Source organism: Erythrolamprus reginae, chromosome 1 (assembly GCF_031021105.1).
Source record: "Erythrolamprus reginae isolate rEryReg1 chromosome 1, rEryReg1.hap1, whole genome shotgun sequence".
Lineage (NCBI taxonomy): Eukaryota > Metazoa > Chordata > Lepidosauria > Squamata > Dipsadidae > Erythrolamprus > Erythrolamprus reginae.
Genome location: NC_091950.1, coordinates 37,621,058 through 37,636,665, shown reverse-complemented (window position 1 = coordinate 37,636,665; position 15,608 = coordinate 37,621,058). Strand labels below are relative to the sequence as shown.

Below are 15,608 nucleotides of genomic sequence, written 5' to 3'. Positions count from 1 at the left end.
CTTGCAGATGTCTCTGAGTCTACCAGTTAGCTATGGATGGGACATTTGCCTTACTGAATGCCAGCTCCTCCAATTAATCCTAAACTATAGGATTCCAGCACAAACATGATATTCTCAATAAATTGTTTGTTTACTGAGCTATGAGGGCACCCACAAATCTCTTCTTGGGTGAAGCTCCAAAGCCTTTATGTGCTTTAAAGAGCCATTAGATTAGATCAGTATTTCTCAATCTTGGCAATTTGACGTTTGGACTTCAACTCCCACAATTCCCCAACCAGCATAGCTGACTAGGAAATTCAGGGACATTTTTAAATTGCCAGGGTTGAAAAACACTGGATTAGAGATAACATTTGGATTAGATGCTGCAAAACAGAAATACATTCCTTTTTAAACCAAGCTACTAGCCTCAATAAAGTGTGTTTATTACCTAAACAGGCCAAAATTGAGCGTTGATGACCAATCTTTAAATCCCATTCAATAACAATGAGTGACTAGACTAGTGATGGCGAACCTTTTTTCCCTTGGGTGCCGAAAGTGTGCATAAGTGCCTACATCCATAATTCAATGCCTGGGGAGGACAAATACAGCTTCCCCCATCCACCAGAGGCCCTCTGGAAGCTGGAAACGGCCTGTTTCCCAACTTCTGGTGGGCCCAGTAGGCTCGTGTTTTGCCCTCCCCAGACTTCTGTGGAGCCAGGGGAGGGTAAAAACGCCCTCCCCCAGCCCCCTGGAGGCTCTGTGGAAGCCAAAAATGCCCTCCTGGAGTCTCTGTGAGAGCCAAAAATCAGCTGGCCGGCAGCCACATGCACATTGGAGCTGAGCTAGGGCAATGGCTCGCGTGCCAGCAGATATGGCTCCACGTGCCACCTGTGGCACCCGTGCCATAGGTTTGCCATCACTGGACTAGATATTTTGGGTGATAAGTTGGAAAGGCCTAAAATGTTATCCTGGCTAATTCACATGGGACTTTGATCATTAGGAATTTAACAATGCTCATGAGAATTGGTATCAAAGCAGCATGTCAAATGGCAATTATCTCCCATCGCCATATAACCAGGCTCTTTTCTAAATGTAATAATTAGCCATAGGACAAGTACTAAGGCCTACAGTTTATTTCTTTATTGTGAATCACAGTCAAGGACCCTTCAAAATGCTTTACTGCTTTGGGTTGCAGTACAGAAAGTTATCCCAGTGCAGAGAGCGGGAAAAAGCTTCGCCCACTGCATTACCAGATTTTTCAACCTTGTCAACTACTATCCCTCAAATAAATTTCAAAGCAGCATAAAAATTAGAATTCATCCCCTTCCCCTCACAACCCCCAATTATGTTACATAAATTTGTTATTTCCCCATTCACTAGAAAGAAAAGCACCAATATAAATTTCATACATGATAACCGCATAGTAAAAGTTATCTCTGGCAGAGCAGGCAGAGGTATCCAGCTTACACACTCTTGTAATGAGAACAAGAAAAAAAAATAGAACACACATTTCTATGTAGTGAAATAGTTTGCATTTTCTGAAACTATCATATAATTGCTTATTATAAAACAGTTGCATTGAGCAATAAATGGTAAATACAAAAACGAAAGGCACTGCCACTTTTTAAAAAAATACTAAACATTTGACTTCCATGGCCTTCAGCATGCAACTATTTTTTTTTTATAAATACATTTAATTTCATTTTGGATAGTTGAGTTTATTTTTTTTAAATCTTCTGTGTTTTCTACCTGCACTCAATACAGGATTTGAGAGGAAAGGATATTGGCTTCTAAAATGTATCTGAAGCCTCTGTTCAATACACAAGATACAAAAAACATGCTCAACTTAGCAATGTACCTACACACAGTGTTCATGGAAAATAAGATCTCTTTTCCAAAGGGGGAAAAATAGAAGAAAAAAATGTATATGGTTATTAACACCAGAATTTCACATGGGTACCAGCCATAGCAAGTTGTAAGTCATATGTCTATCCAAAATAATATACTTTAATAATCAGGTAACCTCTGTTTTCTATATTCAGCAAAGGAATAAATAAACATTTCAAATTTTTTAAAGTATTTTGACCAGATTTCCTTAATGTGGTGCTCTCCAGACACACATGGACTAAAGCAGGGCTGTCCAATTTTGGCAATTTGAACACCTGTGGATTTCAATCCCTAGAATTCCACAGGCGGCATGGCTGGCTAAGGAATTCTGGAAGTTAAACTGCACAAGTCTTCAAGTTTTTAAGATTTGACAGCCCCGGACTAAAGCTTCAATAATCTACAATAGCACCCTGATTTTGAGGAACAACTTAATTTCCTTACTTCTCCTCCCCCCACCCAGATTCCTGCATGAGTACATAGTTTATAGCAGTGTTTCCCAACCTTGGCAACTTGAAGATATCTGGACTTCAACTCCCAGAATTCCCCAGCCAGCGAATGCTGGCTGGGGAATTCTGGGAGTTGAAGTCCAGATATCTTCAAGTTGCCAAGGTTGGGAAACACTGGTTTATAGATTTCCAAAACACTCAAGTCTACAGAACTGTTCCTTCAGTTTCTACATCCAAACTATTTTCTACACCATTCCACCTGTTTTCCCGACGATTATCCTACCGCAACCAATCAGCCTATTTTACACAGCAGCCTCACCTAACCTCGTCTCTTCCAGATATGTTGTACTACAACTCCCAGAATTCCTCACTCATGCTATGGCCATATACCATGCTGGTTTCGGAATTTGCAATGGATCCACAGTTGGGAAAGGCTGATCTACAGCAATGAACAAGTATGTGAACCCATCAATTGCAAAACAACCTCTGCCTAAATCTGTCTAGCAGATTATGTCTTTTCTCAGGTGCCTTAAAAATCACTTTCCAAAATCTTTGCCTCTAACACTGCACTTTTTCTTTACTAAACATAAAACCAATGTTTCCTTTTTACATGAAACAAAACAAAGCAAAGGGTATTTTGGCACTTTTTGTTCAGAAACATCAGTTTTGATTTTTTAAAATACTGCTAACTGAAACCCATTATAGCCTCAATTAAAAAAAAAAACCCAAATAAAACAGTAACAAAGTTCCTAACCAAAAAGCAGCAGCAGCAAATGTTTGGCACTATGTAAGGTTTGATTGGTGGAAAAAATGTCTACTATCAAAAATGGATTCCCTGTTTGGGGGAGGAAAAAACCCCCACTGTAATTTGCACTACAGATTTACTGAAACAGGCCTGACTGCATCATATTTTGGGCATGTCCATTTTTCATGCCGGTTGCACTTTTATGGTCTTTGAACTCTGGGAGATTTGCCTCTGTATTGGAGTTGAAATTAAAGAGCCATGGAAAGCTCAGGATTTTCACACAACTGGGAAGGGGGAAGTATTCCTATTTAGCAGTAGTTTCAAACCAATTTAAATCTGTAGCCTAGGCTTCATCATGACAAATCTTCAGCATCTTCACAAAACTACAATTCCTAATGCAAGAAGCCATGATAATGCAACCAGTTTCAAACTGGATCATTGTTCACTATATACAGATGTTGCTTGGCACTCTCTCTCTCACACACACAATCTCTCTCTCTCTCTCTCTCACACACACACACATACCCAAGAACTAAGGATGCATTTTTGTTAAGATGTTGCACAGCTATTTTTTTCCTCAGGAGGAACAGGAAGTTGTTATACCAAAATATAATTTTGTTATTGAATGGATTGGACAGTTATCATAGAGCTGAAGCATCAATGATTATGATCAGAAATGAAATACTGATTTCTAAGTGACACCTTATCACTTGCTATTATCTGGTAGGTGATGCTTTGGAACATATTGCATTTTCATGTATGCACATATATCTATTTAAAAGCAGTTTCTTCCTCTCAGCACATAATTAGTACAGAAGTGGGGAAGATGTAGGTTAAAACAGAGACCAGCATAAGGCTTCTCTGTTTGTGAGCATAGCTGAAGTCACCAGCATGTTGGCCTTGCTGGTAATTGGCAGGTTTAAGGTGTTAACTAAATATCTTTGCTCATTAGAGGCTTATGGCACCTCATTTTTCCCTTTAATTTTCTCTTGGGTCAAATCAGCCTGTAGAGATGCTTAGGAAGAGCCTGGGAGCAATTGCACTGTTATTCATCTTTGGATTACAACACAACAGTTGTGAGGCTGCAATCATAATGCTATTTTGCCAATTGTTTCTTAGTTGTTGTCTAGATAATATTTTGGAACAAAGGTAGACTTAGGAGTGGAATAGATGTTGGTTAAATTTGCTTCCCTAACTTCTGAATTCCAAATGCTACCAAACCAAGATCAAGAAGAAATCTCCATGTGCCTCTGCTTTTTTTTTTTTAAAAAAAGAATGTTCTCTAAGATGATATTAACTTTCATAAAACTATTCTTGAGCGTCCTAATGCTCTAGTGCCAAATCTCAATGAAGCATCTTCAAAATTCATTCATTCTCTCTCTCTCTCTCTCACACACAAACACAAAATTAAAGGAACAGGACCCTCTCTTCAACTTTTCTTCTTTCTGTTCTGCAACATTTCTTTGGCATCCTGCTCTGGCCCAGCTTGGAAAGTCAAGAAAAAAGTTCTAAGTGCCTGAAATTCTCTAGAGACTCGACATTATTTTAAAAAGGCAGACCTGCTATGACGCCAAAAAGGGAAAAAAAAATTATACACGCACGCGCACACATACACACAGGTACCATGCAAAAGATCTATATTATTAATGGCAAGATGAGAAGGAAAGTGGGAATCCCTGGTTCCTCCAAGATCAAAAGGCTTTGACTTGCTTCTAGCCAAAACTGCTGGTATCCCTTCCTTCTGGGGGTGCCCTTATCCCAGCCACTGGATGTCTCAAGATATTTTATCTGCACCACATACCTACAATCTCATATGGGAATTTGGCAATTGGGACTGGGGCACTGGTAGTTTCCCAGAGCAGTAGGGATTTTGGCCATGGACAATGGCTCTCCAGGACAAGTTTGGAAACTAGGCTGGCTTTACCCCATTGTTTCTCTGCAGAAGAAGGAAGGTGGAGTTTGAAGCACGTGCAACATGCTTTTTTTTTCTATCCGCCTTCATATGTAAACAATGCTCAGGATTCAAAGCTAGTTTTTTGAATGTAACTGAGGCAAAACCCATTGGCCTTCTGAGTTTCCTTTCTATCCCACTCAATGAAACCACAGCTCCCATTGTGGTTTGAATGTCAGTGAAATACAGCTCATATTTACAGACAATGTGCAATTCCCTTCTTCTTGACCATGCGTCAATTATATATTTAAAGGTCTCCTTCTTCATATAGAAGACTTGCATCAAACACCCACCCACCCACCCACCCGTTTCCACTGGAGACCTCCTGCCTATTCCCTTGCTATTAAGATGCCTGCCCTTAGATACTTTTAAGACATGCACCAGGATGCCAGCCCTTAGGTGAAGTCCCCCAACTTGTTTTGCTTACTCCAAGTTGTTTTTTTCTTTGTGTGTGCGCTATCTCTGATGACACAATTGCTGTGTTGCTTCTGACATAACCATTAGGATAAGCAGCCCTTCACAATGGAAACAGAGATGGAGAAGAGGGAGAAGGCAGAGAGAAGAACAGAAGGAAACAGCAATGAAAGGATGCAATGTATCTCCAGGGATCCTTCGCATGACAAGGGACTCATCATGAAATCCATCACTGGTCCAGCAGCCAAATTTTCTCACGGCCAGCGTTGTCAGTGCAGATTCTTCCATCTTCTAGATAGTTGAGGTTCTGTCAACACCATCTGTAAGGAGTTGGACATTGTTAGATAACAATGCAGTCTGCATTGGTTGTCGATCAGTTTCCGGTCACAATTCAAAGTGTTGGTTATGACCTATAAAGCCCTTCATGGCACTGGACCAGATTATCTCAGGGACCGCCTTTTGCTGCACGAATCCCAGCGACCAGTTAGGTCCCACAGAGTGGGTCTTCTCCGGGTCCCGTCAACTAAGCAATGCCGCTTGGTGGGACCCAGGGGAAGAGCCTTCTCTGTGGCGGCCCCGGCCCTCTGGAACCAACTCCCCCCAGAGATTAGAATTGCCCCCACCCTCCTTGCCTTTCTTAAAACCCACCTCTGCTGCCAGGCATGGGAGAATTGAGATGCTCTTTCCCCCTAGGCCTTTACAATTTTATGCATGGTATATCTGTATGTATGTTTGGCTTTTTATATTAATGGGTTTTTAATCATTTTTAGTATTGGATTGTTATTGTACACTGTCTTGTTGTTGCTGTTAGCCGCCCCGAGTCTCCGGAGAGGGGCGGCATACAAATCCAATAAATAATAATAATAATAATAATAATAATAATAATAATAATAATAATAATAACCCATTGCTCAAAAGGAACAGCAGATGGCTTTCCAATTCAAAAGCAAGGATGATAGAGTAATGCAAAGACCAACCTACCCTATTTTGTGAGGCAAGGCATGGATGTTTCCACCCCTTCCCACCAAGTCCTTCCTCAGATACATCTGGCAATGAGGATCATAGGTAAAAATACAGCCCAGTGGGAACTCTCTCCTACCCATCCCAAGCCCTTTTGCAACAAAGCAATGCTGGGAGAAACTGCACTGTGAAGAAATGGATAAATTACAGTGCTATCCCAATATTACTTTGGTTTCTCTTGGGAAGAGGTTGAATCAGATGGTTAGGTTAAGTCAATCAAAGTAGATTTCCCAGGTTGGGAGGTTGGCGGTATTGCCTCCTGAGATCCTACCGTATCCAGGATGCTGCTCAACAGTAACCACCAAAAGCTAAATATTTGTACAAGGCCAAGACTTTGCAAGGATATCTAATCTCACTAGATTTCTATATCCCCAGACGAAAGCTTGCAAGAGAAGATCACACCCCCAAAATGACATTGCAACTTTAATGATGAGGAAACACATGTAACTTTATACAAAATCAAATAATGGTACATACTGCCTCAAAAGGCCAATCATTTCTACGGTAGCTCTGGCATCATCTTGAAGACCCAGAAAGGAAGTGAAGTAACAATCATTCTAATAAATTGTATTCAGTGGGGACTTGAACAAGACAAATGGAGACAAGAATAGAATCCCTTTCTGTCGCAAACTCCTTCCCCTTCTGTTGTGGTTAGCTGTGGCCCAGCTCCTGCCCCAAGGACTGTGGATGTGCGGGAGACATCCACATGCTGCAGGCCTGTTTTGCCCTCGGTGGAATCTGATGATGAAGGCTCCTCTGACCAAGAAGACATGAGTGACAGGGAGGAGGAGAGTGTGGCAGACAGCTCAGAAGGAGATCAATTATCTATCTCCTCCTTGGATTCAGAACAAGAGTTAATGATACAGCCACGCATGGGGAGAGCGATGCATAGGCAGCAACAACTGAGAGATTATTATCAAAGAAAATGAGGCCACCTGTGGTTGGGTGGGGCTGTGGTAATTAATGAGGCTACTATAAAGAGCAGCGTGTGGGTTTGGCCATTGTGGAGGATTATCTGATCGTTGTGTTTCATGCCTGCTTTGCTGACTTTAATCTTTGTGTGCTGATTTTCCCCGCTTTGAAACTAAACCAGAGCAAAGTGTGTTTCACTTTGTGAAAGAAGAAGGACTGTGAATTGCCTCACAGCTGCAAGCTAAGTATCACAAAACTGATAAGGGACTTGTACAAATTATCAGTTTGTTTGGAGACGAGTGCTCTTTGCTATACCAAAAGAGGGCTTAGTTTAAGTGAATTTTCATTATAAAGAACATTGTTTTGAATTTTCAAACGTGTGTGTGTCTGAAATTTGTACCTGTGAATTTTTGGGAGGAGTCCACCAGAGAGCCCGACAGAACACTCTTCCAATTTGTTCAGCATTGCAATATTACCTGAATGAGATACCCTTATACATGCCATTATGGGGTACAATGCTTCAGCAAGCCCAACAGATGGCGATCTATGACTGGTAGCAAAAATAACACCAAAGCACATTCATTCATCCATCCATCCATCCACTCATCTGAAGCAACCCCAGTAACTGCATCAGAATCATTGTGTGGATTTGCCTTTAATAACAAGTAGCTGTTAACCTTCTGACACCAGCTTCTTTCCCTTCTTGGTAGCTCCTCAAGAAAAGAATAAAACACATTTCACCAGGTAAAGCTTATTGCTCCTAATATTATCTGTGTATTGTAGCTGGAATTGATAGACAGCAAACATGGAATTTTCTACAGGCAAGAGGTAATGATGTGGTTCCCTTCTTATGTACTGGAGTAGATAAATAAAGCTTCAATTTATTAAAGTTGCCTCCCCCCCCAAAAAAAATCATTAGTCGCACTGTGTATTTTATTAGTGACCTTGGACAGCTGGTAGCTATATAACTCTGCGGAGAGGGGCGGCATACAAATCTAAATAAATAAATAAATAAATAAATAAATAAACTGCCACCTGGCTTTCTCTGTTTTAAGATAAACATGTTCATTCAGTAGTAAGAATTTCTATCCGATGGCTTTTTTCTCCCTATCATTTGCATCAAAGGCTGGCTCGCACATTGTGCTAAGCCAGTGTTTCCCAACCTTGGCAACTTGAAGATATCTGGACTTCAACTCCCAGAATTCCCCAGCCAGCGAATGCTGGCTGGGGAATTCTGGGAGTTGAAGTCCAGATATCTTCAAGTTGCCAAGGTTGGGAAACACTGTGCTAAGCAATGGCTTTCTTGACCATGATTTAACAGAATAAATAAACAAATAAAGAGCTGGCTTGGCATCCTTTATAACCCTCAGTGTCCAAAAGAAGCCACATTACTGTTGTGGTTAGCTCTGGCCCAGCTCCTGCCCCAAGGACTGTGGATGTGGGGGAGACATCCACATGCTGCAGGCCTGTTTTGCTCCCCCCCCGGTGGAATCTGATGATGAAGGCTCCTCTGACCAAGAAGACATGAGTGACAGGGAGGAGGAGAGTGTGGCAGACAGCTCAGAAGGAGATCAATTATCTAGTTCCTCCTTGGATTCAGAACAAGAGTTAATGATACAGCCACGCATGCGGAGAGCGATGCATAGGCAACAACAACTGAGAGATTATTATCAAAGAAAATGAGGCCACTTGTGGTTGGGTGGGGCTGAGGTAATTAGTGAGGCTGCTATAAAGAGCAACCTGTGGGTTTGGCCATTGTGGAGGATTATCTGATCGTTGTGTTTCGTGACTGCTTTACTGACTTGGACCTTTTGTGTGCTGATTTCCCCCCGCTTTGAAACTAAACCAGAGCAAAGTGTGTTTCACTTTGTGGAAGAAGAAGGATTGTGAATTGCCACACAGCTGCAAGCTAAGTATCATAGAACTGATAAGGGACTTGTACAAATTACCAGTTTGTTTGGAGACGAGTGCTCTTTGCTATACCAAAAGAGGGCTTAGTTTAAGTGAATTTTCATTATAAAGAACATTGTTTTGAATTTTCAAACGTGTGTGTGTCTGAAATTTGTACCTGTGAATTTTTGGGAGGAGTCTACCAGAGAGCCCGACAGAACACATTACTTTGTGACCTCATGATGAACCATGCCTCTATCTCTCAATACTTTTTCCTGTGCATCTTTAAAGCGCATCAATAGATATGGGCTGCAAAAAGCTGGACAACCCCCAGATCAGTGATGGCGAACGAGCCACAGGTGGCACATGGAGCCATATCTGCTGGCACGTGAACCATTGCCCTAATTAAACTGCAGTGCGCATGGATGTGCCAACCAGCTGATTTTTGGCTTTTGCATAGGCTCTGGGAAGATGTTCAGACCCTCCAGAGGGCCTCCGGGATGGAGGGGAAACCATTTCCACCCTCCCAGGCTCTAAGAATACCTTTGGAGCCTAGGGAGGGCGAAAAATGGTACTATTAGTGTTGTGGTTAGCTCTCGCCCAGCTCCTGCCCCAAGGACTGTGGATGTGGGGGAGACATCCACATGCTGCAGGCCTGTTTTGCCCCCAGTGGAATCTGCTGATGAAGGCTCCTCTGACCAAGAAGACATGAGTGACAGGGAGGAGGAGAGTGTGGCAGACAGCTCAGAAGGAGATGAATTATCTAGCTCCTCCTTGGATTCAGAACAAGAGTTAATGATATAGCCACGCATGCGGAGAGCGATGCATAGGCAAAAACAACTGAGAGATTATTATCAAAGAAAATTAGGCCACCTGTGGTTGGGTGGGGCTGTGGTAATTAGTGAGGCTGCTATAAATAGCAGCCTGTGGGTTTGGCCATTGTGGAGGATTATCTGATCGTTGTGTTTCGTGACTGCTTTACTGACTTTGACCTTTTGTGTTTTGATTTTTCCCCACTTTAAAACTAACCCAGAGCAAAGTGTGTTTCACTTTGTGAAAGAGGAAGGACTGTGAATTGCCTCACAGCTGCAAGATAAGTATCACAGAACTGATAAGGGACTTGTACAAATTACCAGTTTGTTTGGAGACCAGTGCTCTTTGCTATACCAAAAGAGGGCTTAGTTTAAGTGAATTTTCATTATAAAGAACATTGTTTTGAATTTTCAAACGTGTGTGTGTCTGAAATTTGTACCTGTGAATTTTTGGGAGGAGTCTACCAGAGAGCCCGACAGAACACATTACTTTGTGTCCTCATGATGAATCATGCCTCTATCTCTCAATACTTTTTCCTGTGTATCTTTAAAGCGCATCAATAGATATGGGCTGCAAAAAGCTGGACAACCCCCAGATCAGTGATGGCAAACGAGCCACAGGTGGCACATGGAGCCATATCTGCTAGCACGCAAACCATTGCCCTAATTAAACTGCAGTGTGCATGTATGTGCCAACCAGCTGATTTTCGGCTTGTGCAGAGGCTCTGGGAAGATGTTCAGACCCTCCAGAGGGCCTCCTGGATGGAGGGGAAACTATTTCTGCCCTCCCAGGCTCCAAGAATACCTTTGGAGCCTAGGGAGGGCGAAAAATGGTACTATTAGGCCCACCCGAAATTGAGAAACATGGAAGCGGGGTATTTTCCCCCCATACAGGGGATGTGGGCACTCCCATGGGCACAATAGCATGAGCATGGGTGCTTTTGGCACCTGTGGGAGAAAAGGTTCACCATCACTGCCCTAGATGACAAGAGAAGTTAACATTTCTGTATGTCTTCAATATTATCTAGTCATTATTGATAATAGTCTTTTTGCAGCTTAGATCTGGTAACCCTGCACAGGACAACTTCAAAGAGAGTAAACGAAATGGAAAGGAACCGACGTCTATTTAAACTTCACCTCCTGCCTCCCCCTCCTTCTAACTCCCAAACCTGCATAATTTTCTCCATTTAGCACAGGAACGAGACAGAGGAAATACTTTGAAGTCTGCTGCTAAGTCTGTGGCTGGTAAGTTACATAAGCACAGATGGAGGAGAGAAACACACACAGCGGGTTTTATTAAGGATGGAGACAGCCCGTCCATCTGTAGTCCCACAACTACTGGGGTTTTTTTGGAGTATAAGACACATTTTTCCCCTCCCTAAAAGAGGCTGAAAATTTGGGTGAGCCTTATACTCTGAATGTAGTTATTTTGAAGCTTTTTCCCCCTAGCCCTAACGAGGCACTAATGACCTTCACAGCTTGCAGGCTTTTTTCTATTGCTAAGAGCTCCAAAAATGTTTTTTTTCCAGCCCTAACAAAGGGCTAACTATCTTCCCAGCTTGCAGGTTTTTTCATTGTTACTCTCTTCGAAGAAGGGTTTTTCCAGCCCTAAGTCTTTGCAGGCTTTTTTTCATTGCTACTTGCTCTGAATAATGTTTTTTCCAGCCCTAACCAGGGGTTAAAATAATGTGCTTAAGCTGACCAGACTAAGGACGCTAGCCAGATAAATCCCTGGCGGGTAGATTTCCCCCCCTATTTTCCTTCCCCAAAACTAAGGTTTGATTTGATTTGATTTGATTTATTGGATTTATATGCTGCCCCTCTCCGCAAACTCGGGGCGGCTCACAACAAGGTAAAAACAATACATAATAACAAATCCAATAAGGTGCGTCTTATACTCCAGTACGTCTTATACTCTGAAAAATACAGTATATTTAATCATCACCTACTCTAAGGCCAGCTATTATGATTCTCTCTGTTAATGTGATTAGTCAAACAAACATTTGTGGGTCTGATATCTAGGTTTCATTTCGTCTACTGTTTATCCTGACAGGAAAAAAAACCCGTCCTATCTTGCTTAATGTTCACGTGGGGGGAAAAAAGTAATCCAAGTGCCTCGATCCTTTTCTATCTCTTAAAAGTGTTATATAAAGGATAATCTTTGCTTGATCTTTTCAGAATAAAAACAATATATAGGGAACAGAGTCTTGTTATGAAATGTCTCAGCAAGATGCCTTATAAAAGCAAAAGAGGGTTCCCACCCTTCCTTTTCCCCCAACTCAAATGAAGTTCTTTCAGAAACCAGGAGAATCTCAGCACATTTGCACATACAGTGATGAAATAAATTTCCTGCTATATTATTTGTTTGTTTGTTTGTTTGTTTATATCCTGCCTTTAATATTTTTACAAATAACTCAAGGTGGCAAACATATCCAAATCACCTGACTGGATGGTGGGGAATGAAAGGATTTATACTCCTTACCCAAGGAATAAGGATTTATACCCAGGAGTACAAATCTTTCCATTCCCCACCATCCAGCTGAAGAAACTTATAAGTACCTTTTCAAAAGGCACCTTTGGGATAAACATGCTCTAGTATTTTTCCAGAAACATAGACATTCCCACCCAGGACAAAGTCAACATTACACTGGCAGGTGAATCCCCAGGTTGGAAGCAACCTGACGAGCTACTGGTGAAGAGAACAAGTACAAACAGCACTAAAGCTTCTAATGTGGTTGGATTAAGGTCCAGCTGCTGACGTACCTAACGGAGAAGGAAAGTATGAAACTGCAAAGATTACCACTCCAATGGCAAAAATAGGAGTTTGCATATACAGTGGCACCTCTACTTGCGAACTTAATTCGTTCCATGACCAGGTTCTTAAGTAGAAAAGTTTGTAAGAAGAAGCAATTTTTCCCATAGGAATCAATGTAAAAGCAAATAATGTGTGCGATTGGGGAAACCACAAGGAGGGTGGAGGCCCTGTTTCCTCCCAGGAGATTCCTAGAGAGGCCCCATGGAGGCTTCCCCCTGCCTTTTCCGGCCCTGTTTCCTCCCAGGAGATTCCTAGAGAGGCCCCACGGAGGCTTCTCCCTGCCTTTTCCCGTTACAGTTTCAGAGGCTCAGGTTTGTAAGTGGAAAATGGTTCTTGAGAAAAGGCAAAAAAATCTTGAACATCTGGTTCCTATCTAAAAAGGTTCATAAGTAGAGGCATTCTTAGGTAGAGGTACCACTGTATGCAGCTTTCAATTAGTCCAAGATTTGGGGATCACTGTATCAGAAAGGCTTGAAGCAATTTTAATCTGAGCGAAAAAGAGGGAATAAAAATAATAATAGCTTTTACCTCCTAGGGCATGTTCCGTCATACTCAGGCACAAGGACTCCAGCCTATTATTGATATCGGGTTCTGTCACTGGGACCTGGAACTCTGCAAAGATAACAAGAGGACTAAATATAGCAGATGACAATTGCCACTATTATTTGAAAGGTTTTTCCTCTAGCTAAATAGAGCTTTAGAGTATTTTTTTTAAAGAAATAATAAGGAACTTTCTTACTTTAGACTCAACAAAATTATCAATTATTCTTCTAGATAATTTTGAAGCAGTCCGAGGATGGTATAATTCCATCAGCAAGGGACAATTAATTCTAGCCAAGGAGATGTATTATAATAAGATTTCAATTCCTTGCAGTACCTACATGTCTATTGAAGATACTAATTAAGACATAAGGCAACAACATGCTATGGAAAAAAGTGCACAATCGAGCACAGAAATAAATGGATGAATAAAACATACACTTTCATTTTAAAAAAAAAGAATTCACCATTCCAATCTGTTACAAAAATCTAGAAGCTGATTGTTCCACATCCCTTTCTATTCTATTCTATTCTATTCTATTCTATTCTATTCTATTCTATTCTATTCTATTCTGCATATTCCCAAGTTATAATGAGGTTTATTTCATTCCAACTTCATTCTGTGTAACTCCCAGCCATTATGAACTCTGTATGACACCATAAGTTTATTTGTGATTTGTTAGCATACTTCATGATATCTGCAAATCATTAATTCAATTTAACACGATTCATGAGCTCTGCAAAGTAGGGCTTAATAAACTATGATTAAATAAGTCAAAACGGACCCAACAGGCCTAAGTTTGAAATGAACTTCCAGTAGGCCCATTGGGCCTGTTTTTCGTCATCCAGAGGCTCCAGAGACTTTCCTGAAGCCCGGGGAAGGCGAAAATGACGTCTTCCGCCCTCTGGAAGCGTGAAAATCAGCTGGCCAGCATGCACATGTGCAATACCTCACATGTCCTCAGATATGACTCGATAGGTTCGCCATCACTGCCCAAATCCAATAGATCATACTAACAGACACACAATCCTATGTACATATATGTGCATAACATTACATTATATTATATTGCACCAGCATAGACATGTTGCACGATGTGCTGACCCTGCAAGTCTATCATACTAAATACCTGTGGTGTTATGTTGCATTCAGAAGTGTGACAGTCCACGGATAGAAGCTATTTTTCAGCCTGTTCATTGGACTGGCTATACTTCTGTACAGGGGTGGATTTCATTTACTGCCGCTAAAAGGTGTGCTTCCCACGGAGCTCCGCGACCCTGGAGTACGTGTGCGCATGTTGAAGTGAGATTTTCTTCTTGCGCATGCACAAGAAGCCAAATCTTGTGTGACGACGCATGCAAGCATGGGATTTTGCTGATTTTCACAGGGTTTTTTTGCTTACGCGCATGTTTGTTTTTCAGCTCAAGGGAAAATTACTTATTTCTAATTCAATCTGACACAAAAGGTGGGGTAGGGGAAGAATTCTCCCCTTGCTAGCCTTTCCAAATCAGGTCTTCCTAAAGGAATTGTTAATAAGCCAGACGGTACTTTTCACATGTCCATCACTCGTTCAGTGGGGAAATAAGGTTATTGAGCCTTGAGAAAAAAGAAAACTTGGTAAGACTTACCAGGTTGCTGAAACATAAGCATTGTCTGAGGAGAGGTGTGGACAGGCAGTGAACGGGTCCTCTGTACAGAACTATGGCTTCGGCTGGGCATACTGTTACTTCCTCCTGGATTTGCAAACCAAAGATTCTATGGAGAGAGAACAGAACAAAAGTGTCAAAATCAAGGCCCGTGGGGTGCTCAGATCTGGCCCATGGGGCAGTCCTGGAAACAGTGATGGATTGGCCCGTGGTGCCTCTGCCAGGAAAAACAAAGCTTGGGAGGGCTGTGTGCAGCCTGGCCAAGCTCCCTTTTTGACCACAGAGGGCTGCAGGAGGCTGTCCAGGCCAAAAACGGAGCCCGGTAGGGCTGTGTATGGCCTCCCCAAGCTCCATTATCGCTGGTAGGGGGCTGCAGGAGGCTGTTGTGGCCAAAAATGGAGCTCGATAAGTGACATTGAGCTTTGCCATGCCCCCCCCCAGGTCAAATGCAATCCTTATGTGGCCCTCAATGAAATTGAGTTTGACACCCATGCAACAGAGCATGCATCATTAAAATAAGGCAAACCATAAATGCAGAAAAGCAAGGGTC

The 15,608-nt window shown here is 42.0% G+C and overlaps 1 protein-coding gene across 5 annotated transcripts in view; it reads right to left on the bottom strand.

Moving 5' to 3' along the window:
- Positions 1 to 1,109: 1,109 nt before the first annotated feature.
- SAMD4A (sterile alpha motif domain containing 4A) overlaps positions 1,110 to 15,608 on the bottom strand; it is a 185,804-nt gene continuing 171,305 nt past the window's right edge. For all 5 annotated transcript variants that reach the window (XM_070749541.1, XM_070749530.1, XM_070749568.1 and 2 more), the window contains 3 exons: positions 15,041 to 15,167; positions 13,400 to 13,483; positions 1,110 to 5,742 (listed from right to left, as the gene is read on the bottom strand). In XM_070749541.1, the coding sequence (XP_070605642.1) occupies positions 5,714 to 5,742; positions 13,400 to 13,483; positions 15,041 to 15,167 (240 nt within the window). In that variant the 3' untranslated portion in view covers positions 1,110 to 5,713. The remainder of the gene's footprint in view (positions 5,743 to 13,399; positions 13,484 to 15,040; positions 15,168 to 15,608) is intronic.